We start from the raw sequence: 7,496 nt of genomic DNA, 5'->3' as shown, positions 1-7,496 counted from the left end.
AAATAAATAAATAAATAAATAAATAAATAAATAAATAAATAAATAAATAAATTTAATTAAACCAAAAACATCTTACAAATCTAGTAAGACCTTTCTAAATGGACAAAAACATTCTGCATCCAAATGGTGGTTCTTCAAAACATGAACAACTGGATGATGAATAAAACTAATACTAATAAAACTTTAACAGCATTAGTGTAGTTTTCGAATTCTACAATGAGTAATAAAATATTAGAAAAAGGAAAATTATCAGCTGGGCGCAGTGGCTCACACCTGTAATCCCAGCACTCTGGGAGGCCGAGGTGGGTGGATCATGAGGTCAGGAGTTTGAGACCAGCCTGGCCAACATAGTGAAACCCCATCTCTACTAAAAATACAAAAAATTAGCTGGGCATGGTGGCGGGCGCCTGTAATCTCAGCTACTTGGGAGGCCGAGGCAGGAGAATTGCTCAAACCCGGAGGGCGGAGGCTGCAGTGAGCTGAGATTGCTCCACTGCACTCCACCTCGGGCAGCAGTGCGAGACTCTATCTCAAAAAGAAAAAAAAAAAGAAAGAGAAAGGATAATACCATATTACTTATCAACAGACAAATCTGTGTTCATATTTGTTTCTAAACATTGTGTATGGAGTTATTAAACGTTTTAGACATTCTTTAAAAATACTCAAAATGTATTTCAAAATAAATTTACTTAACTGCATTAAATATCATGTCCTAAAATGATATTCATTGTATCTTTGTGTAAATGAATATTTTGTTGACACTTTCACTGTACTTAAATGAACTCAGTGGTTGATTATGGTGTAGACAAAGCCTATAAAATAAAAATAATGTCCTCCTCTAATAGATGTGGAAGGTAAATCTCAAAAACTCTGTATGCAAAAGGCAATGCCCTTTTTTTTTTTTTTTGGAGACAGAGTATTGCTCTGTCGCCCAGGCTGGAGTGAAGTACAGCAATCTTGGCTCACTGAAACCTTCGCCTTCCAGTTCAAGTGATTCTCCTGCCTCAGCCTCCAGAGTAGCTGGGATTACAGGCGCCCGCCCAAACATCTAGCTAATTTTTGTATATTATTTTTTGGAGACGGAGTTTTGCTCCAGGCTGGAGTGCAATGGCGCGATCTCGGTTCATTGCAACCTCTGCCTACCGGGTTCAAGCGATTCTCCTGCCTCAGTCTCCTGAGTAGCTGGGATTACAGGCGCCCGCCACCACGCCCGGCTAATTTTTGTATATTTAGTAAAGACGGGGTTTCATCACATTGGCCAGGCTGGTCTCGAACTCCTGACCTCAGGTGATCCACCTGCCTTGGCCTCCCAAAGTGCTGGGATTACAGGAGGCGTGAGCCACCGTGCTCGCCCTTTCCGTGTAGGAAGCAATGCTTTCTACTGACAGTATTCAGTTGGAAAAATGAACACTGTGAAAGGGAAAGCTCTAGCCAAAAAGTTGCTGCAGCTTCTTAACTTCCCATATCCACTTGTGACACCATTACTTTCTCTGCTGTGTTATTGCACTATGAATCCTCTCACCTAGACAGAGCAGGTCGAGAGGAAATATTAACTAGTGCAGGGATGTCCCAAGAGGGGGAAAGTGTCTGTCACTTTCAGACCATACCCCATAGTAATTCCTAGAGATCTTTAATGTCATAGGAGAAAGCAAATAAACATTTATTTGGAAGGAAAAGTTCATCCTCATTCTCTGTGGTCAAACAATGACTTTAAAGTATCCTTATTTTAAAATGGAAATAACACCAGGGAGGAACACACCACATGCATGGCAAGTCTGCTCATTCAAGCATTCATTCAAAAAATACTTGAGCATCTTCTATGTGTTAGACTATGTGACAGGAGTTGGGCACACAGAGGTGAACTAGAATCTGTCTGTGTTCTCAGAGCTGTAAGAGAGGAAAGGACAAGGGAGGGACATCTGAGTTGGCTCAGGAATGAGGATCACAGCTTTGCTGGAGTCTCAAAGGACAAGTTAAGAGCATGGGAGTTGCTGATCAAAGGCAAGGGGCACAAATATACTAAAGAGAATAGTGTGCAGGGGTACACATTTCTTCCCAGAGACTACATCCAGTGTTTTATGACTGGAGGGAAGGGGTGTGGAGGTACAGAAAGAGATGAAGGTGGCATGAGAGAGAAAGGCAGAAGCCAGAAAGCACTGTACCAAATTAAAAGATTACAGAAGAGCATTAAAGGGTATGTATATTAAGTCCTCTGTTTATCCAGTACTGGATGGGTTGTAAAGGGAAGTACTTTCCATGAATGTGATCTACAGGTGACAAATGCCTTCCCCGCTCCTTGCTGCAGTATTTAGCAAGTCCCTTAGCTCAGTCAGACTATTCACAGGATAGAGGGGCATTTTAGGAGAATCTCTGGCAGCACTGTGGAGGACAACTATCAGTTCAACGTCACAATGAAGCACAGAATCAGGGCCTGGGAGGATGGGCATAAGGGAATGGATGGTGTGGAGGGAAAAAGAGGCCCTATTGAGTCTATGAGACAAATTTTCCAATATTGCTCAGCCTTAACATTAATAACAAAGATCATACCTGCACCTTTGGCATTCTTAACTCCTAACCATCAGATGTATTCTATTCAAGTGTTAGTATAAAAATGCATTCCACGTGCATGGCTTTTTATAGCAATATGCTTTTTAAAAATGCATTCTAAAATCATGATCAATTTACATATTTACCCATGCCTCCATTAGACAGAAAGGATTATGCTTCTCTCAAATTTGTTTCAGCAAATTAAGATGTTAGCATACATTTGAAGGCAGTATCAATTTAAAATGTATAATGTTTAATGGAAGGTATTTCCTTCCATTAAAAAATGTGAAATCAAGTAATACAAACTGCGCCATAGTGCATACTAAGACATGACATTCAGCTCCTGAAATTCAGCTGTGCAGAACAGGGCCCCGAGCAACACTTGATCAGGACCAGTGCCTAACTCTGCTGGAGAGTTCAGAAAAGAGTGCTTTCCAGTTGAGCCTACCCTCCGTTTCAGAATACAAAGAGCAGAAAGGTCGGCCTCCACAACTGCCAGGTCACTTTATAATTAAAGTATTTGTACACAGTAACTTTTCCAGTGGGAAAGAAGTTACCTGCAGGACAGTCAAGGACACATTTTGGGACCGCTCTCAATGAAGAAAGCAGAAAAGTGCAGAGTAATCCTATAAATCCATGAATTGTAATGAAGAGTTCCTTGATTCCCTGCAGGATTCTGCAAATCCTTCATTGCAGGCCCTGCAGAGAAATTGTACTTTTCAGCTGTCTCTATTGAGTGTGTAATGGAGTGATGATATTTTATTTCAAATCAAAAGATGAGTTATTAAAAACTTGGTCAAACAAACTATGACTGGTTGTATTAATAAATGAATTCCTTCAAAGAGAGTACTTACTTTTTTTGTAATACTAGCTGATTGTAATATAAAGGAAACCAAAAAAGGGTGATTTTTAAAGAAATTGGAAAAATATTAAAAGACACACAAAAACGAAGCCTAAGGGGAAATGAAAACGGCTCTGTAACTCGTTGAAATAATCTGAGGATCCTAGCAAAATCTAACTGCAACTATGACCGATTCTGATTTCTAAAGATGCTCCCAGAACTCTCATGTTTTCAATGTTTATGTTCCATCCTTCTCAATTACAGGGGTGAAAAGATAAAGACAAGGACATGAAAAAGGAGAAAGCAAGGACAAATAAGTGAAATGTGATATAGCAGATAAAGTACTAGACTGGGATTTAGGAAAACCGGGCACTATTCCTGTGTCTCTGTAGCCACAGGCAAATCACTGTACATTTACAAAAGACAAGAAGTTCTAAGATCCCTTCCCAACATCAAACTACATGATTTTACAACTGCCAACACTATCTATTTAGGACGCATCCCCTAAACCTAAAGTGCCCAGAACATTTTAAATTAGGACTCTTTCTGGGTTTAAAAAAATTTCTAAGGAATCTTAGACACTACCTATTCATACACAAGTAACAGAGAACTCCAAAACAAATGTTTATCATGCAAATAAGCTACATTAGGAAGATTTTCACATTATGATAAGCTTTATGAAATTTACAGGCATGTTTGTCTTATTTTTTACGAATTACCTAATAAAATACAAACATTCCAGAAAGTTGGTGATTATCTTGTTCCCAGAGCAGTAACTCAGAAAATCAGACCACAAAAACAATCACATCTGACACGTTCCTTTTGTCTTATGAAAGTTAAAACTGAATTTCATTTTAAAACATTGTCTTAAATTTTAAGTCTTTAAATATTTTTCCCGACAAAAACTTTAGTACATACCAGTTGGCCAGTTTTGAAGCTTTCTGTATCCTGTTTCCATTAGTATCTTTAGCCCTTAATATATGTTTCCTGTCTTATCTCTATTATCTCATTTTTTAAAAATGAGATATTCTTGTGAGATAATTCTTCTAAAAATTTTCTCCCTCCCCAAATACATTTTAAAGTACATACCTCCAAGTGATGCCAAAGGTTGGTCTAGGAGAAGGATATGGCCATATATCCAAAGCAGGTTTTGCATTGTAATTAAAATAAGGGACCTCTCGGATTCCTCCTTTTCTGGCCAACTTTTTTAAGTCATCATTAGGCAAAACAAAAATGCTCTTCTTGCTGCTCTTGGTAACAAATTTTCTATAGGATGGCAGAGCTGTACCTGAGCGAGTCTTCTTTGGTCTTGAAAATTTCATCAGTTTCACTTTGTCTCGTGTGGAATACTCTTTGCTCACAGTCATAGATGTAACCAGCGTGCCTCCTGTGGTGGTCAGGGAGTCTGTCACTGTCGTGGTGACCACGGTTTTGCTCTGCTCCTTTACAGAGATGATGTCCACACTGCTGCCTGTGGAGGGTGTGGAAAGCTTGGTCACCGTTGTAGTGGTGGTTGTGACAGTGGACTTCGCACAATTTTCTGTGGAAGAAACCACAGTTTGCTTATCTCCTTTTTCTACCTTGATCACAGTTTTTGATTCTGTGGCCACAGTGGAAGTCATCGTGGTGACTTCTGTGATGACGGTTTTTCTTTTAGATTCTCCATTGACATTTTCATTTTTGTTGACGGGCAGACCATTTTCATCAATAAAGTCATTACTGAGATTAGATTCCTCTCCAGAAGGAACAGGTGATGAAGTAACTTTCTTAACATCTGAGGTTTCAATTTCCATATCTTCTACCTGATTAACTGAATTGCTTTCTGGACAAGATGGTGAAGGTGTGGTCGTCTGTGTACCGTCAGACTCTTTGGTTGATAGCAGGGTCTCAAGGCTATCTCGGTAGTTACCTTCAGCATCCGAAGAACTCAGTAAATGTGATTTTGTTTCGGAGCTGTTTCTTTCATTAAAATCTTCCATGATGACATCACCATTAATGAATGGCCTTACAGCAGATTCTTTAACAGTCAATGATTTAATATCATTCTCAGGGATTATTTTATTTATATTATTAACCTTTGGTTCAACATTACCACTTACTACTTTACTCTCAGAAATTTCTTTCAAGCATTCACCTTTCAAATATATCTTGGGTTTATTATCTTTTCCATTTATTTGAAATGTACTTGTTCTCTGTCCTTTCTTTTCAGACTCTCGATTTTCATTATTCTTTTTGTCAGTAGTATTTTTTAGCTTTATTTGATCACTACATTTATTAACTGATCTCTCCTCTAATTTCTTCTGCTGACTTGTTTTTTTACCATTTTCTTCAGTTACCTTACCCAGCAGCCTGTCCTCACAGTTTCCGGTGGACTTATCAGAAACCAATTCACATTTTAATGGCTCCAAGCCTTCAATACCTTGTTCTTGAGTTCTGAACTGTTCAGAAATACTTTCATTGCTATTCTGAACAATCATATCTTCTTCACTGCTATCGTGAATAGACACAGTATCAGAACTATTTTCCAAAGTGCTATTAGATTCAGAGTCACATCCCAGTTTTTCTTCAAAGTCCATTGCTTTTGACAGAGGTGTGGCATCTCTGTCATTGGTACTTTTAGGCACTGATGAATGTAAAGCACTCTTGGAAGAAGAAACGATGGTGTCGTTTTCCTCCTGTATGAGCAGTTTTTTGTTCTTATAGATCAAAGAATCAATATCACCTGCATTGGCTAGTTTAGAGTCATCAATGAAAAAATCATTTCCTTTTGTTTTACTCCTACTGGGTTCCTGGCCTTTACTGGCAGGGTCAGAGACATTTTCTTCTATGTCATTTTCAATGGAATTTTGTTTCTGACAGTTTGTTTCTGGGCTCCGAATGCAGATATCATCTAACACTTGATCTTTTGGATAAAGTTTGTTTGTGGTATGACTAGGATCACTCATTCCAAGAACTGAGGAATCACTTTCTGAACATCCCTGAATCAAGTCCTCAGGTCGATCATTATTTGCATTCGGGCTCTGTTCTTGTCGCATCGAGTCACTCTGACACCCTTCTTTTGCTTTTGTTATTACTGATGATTCAGAGAGATTTTTTGAAGAATTTGTAGAAGTCTTTCCTATACCCTTAATTCCACCCTCCAACTTGATTTTTTCGAGGCGTTGTTTTTCTTCCAGTGTAAACTGTTTAATTCTCCTTTCAAGAAGTCCATCTAGTTTGGATGATTTTGTTTTCTTTTTGTAACTAGTCCTTAGATGAAAACCCTCACTAACATTGACCACATCTACTTGAGAACTCTCCTGACAATTTACATGTGACTCTGTTTTCATGTCATCGTCTATTTCCATTGGCTCTTCCTTGCAGGGTTTATCACTGTCAGAATCTAAAAGCTCCTTCACATCTGTGAAACAAAGACATTTATAGAAATGTAACTTTTACTCTGAAAGGAGGAATTTATACTTTTTTTTTTTTTTTGAGATGGAGTCTCACTCTGTTGCCCAGGTTGGAATGCAGCGGCGTGATCACAGTTCACTGCAACCTCCACCTCCTGGGTTCAAGCAATTCTCATGCCTAAGCCTCCCGAGTAGCTGGGATTACAGGCATGTGACACCATGCCTGGCTAGTTTTTGAATTTTCAGTAGAGACATGGTTTTGCGATGTTGGCCAGGCTGGTCTTGAACTCCTGACATCAGGTGATCCGCCCAACTCAGCCTCCCAAAGTGCTGAGATTATAGGCATGAGCCACTGTGCCTAGCCAAAAATATTAAAGTATCTATTTTTCTCATTTTCTCTCTAGAGCTTAAACATATATTTCAAAGTTCCTGGTCATTGGATAGTGTTGAACTTTATGAGACATACATCCCCAAAATATTTAAATATTCTGATCCTTAGTATCTAAAAACGATGGAATGCCATAATGAAAAAGTACTTAGTATGTGGCAGGCGACTGCACACGCTAGTGCCTTCCTGTAATATTTTGTATAGACTTCTTTTTTTTTTTTTTTTTTTTTTTTTTTGAGGGGGTTCCCCTCTTTCCCCCCGGGTGGGGGGTAGTCGCCTCTTCTCCGCTCCCGGCCAGCCCTTGCCCCCCGGTTTTCGCCCTTTTCCC

At 39.1% G+C, this 7,496-nt stretch overlaps 1 protein-coding gene across 13 annotated transcripts in view; it reads right to left on the bottom strand.

Moving 5' to 3' along the window:
* The window catches only part of BPTF (bromodomain PHD finger transcription factor), a 150,446-nt gene that overhangs the window by 60,148 nt on the left and 82,802 nt on the right, over window positions 1–7,496 (bottom strand). For all 13 annotated transcript variants that reach the window (XM_026456756.2, XM_026456754.2, XM_026456753.2 and 10 more), the window contains one exon: window positions 4,478–6,788. In XM_026456756.2, coding sequence (XP_026312541.1) covers window positions 4,478–6,788 — 2,311 coding nt within the window. The remainder of the gene's footprint in view (window positions 1–4,477; window positions 6,789–7,496) is intronic.

Source organism: Piliocolobus tephrosceles, chromosome 16 (assembly GCF_002776525.5).
Source record: "Piliocolobus tephrosceles isolate RC106 chromosome 16, ASM277652v3, whole genome shotgun sequence".
Lineage (NCBI taxonomy): Eukaryota > Metazoa > Chordata > Mammalia > Primates > Cercopithecidae > Piliocolobus > Piliocolobus tephrosceles.
Note: the sequence above shows the minus strand (reverse complement) of the source record. Positions and strands in the feature narration are given on the sequence as shown.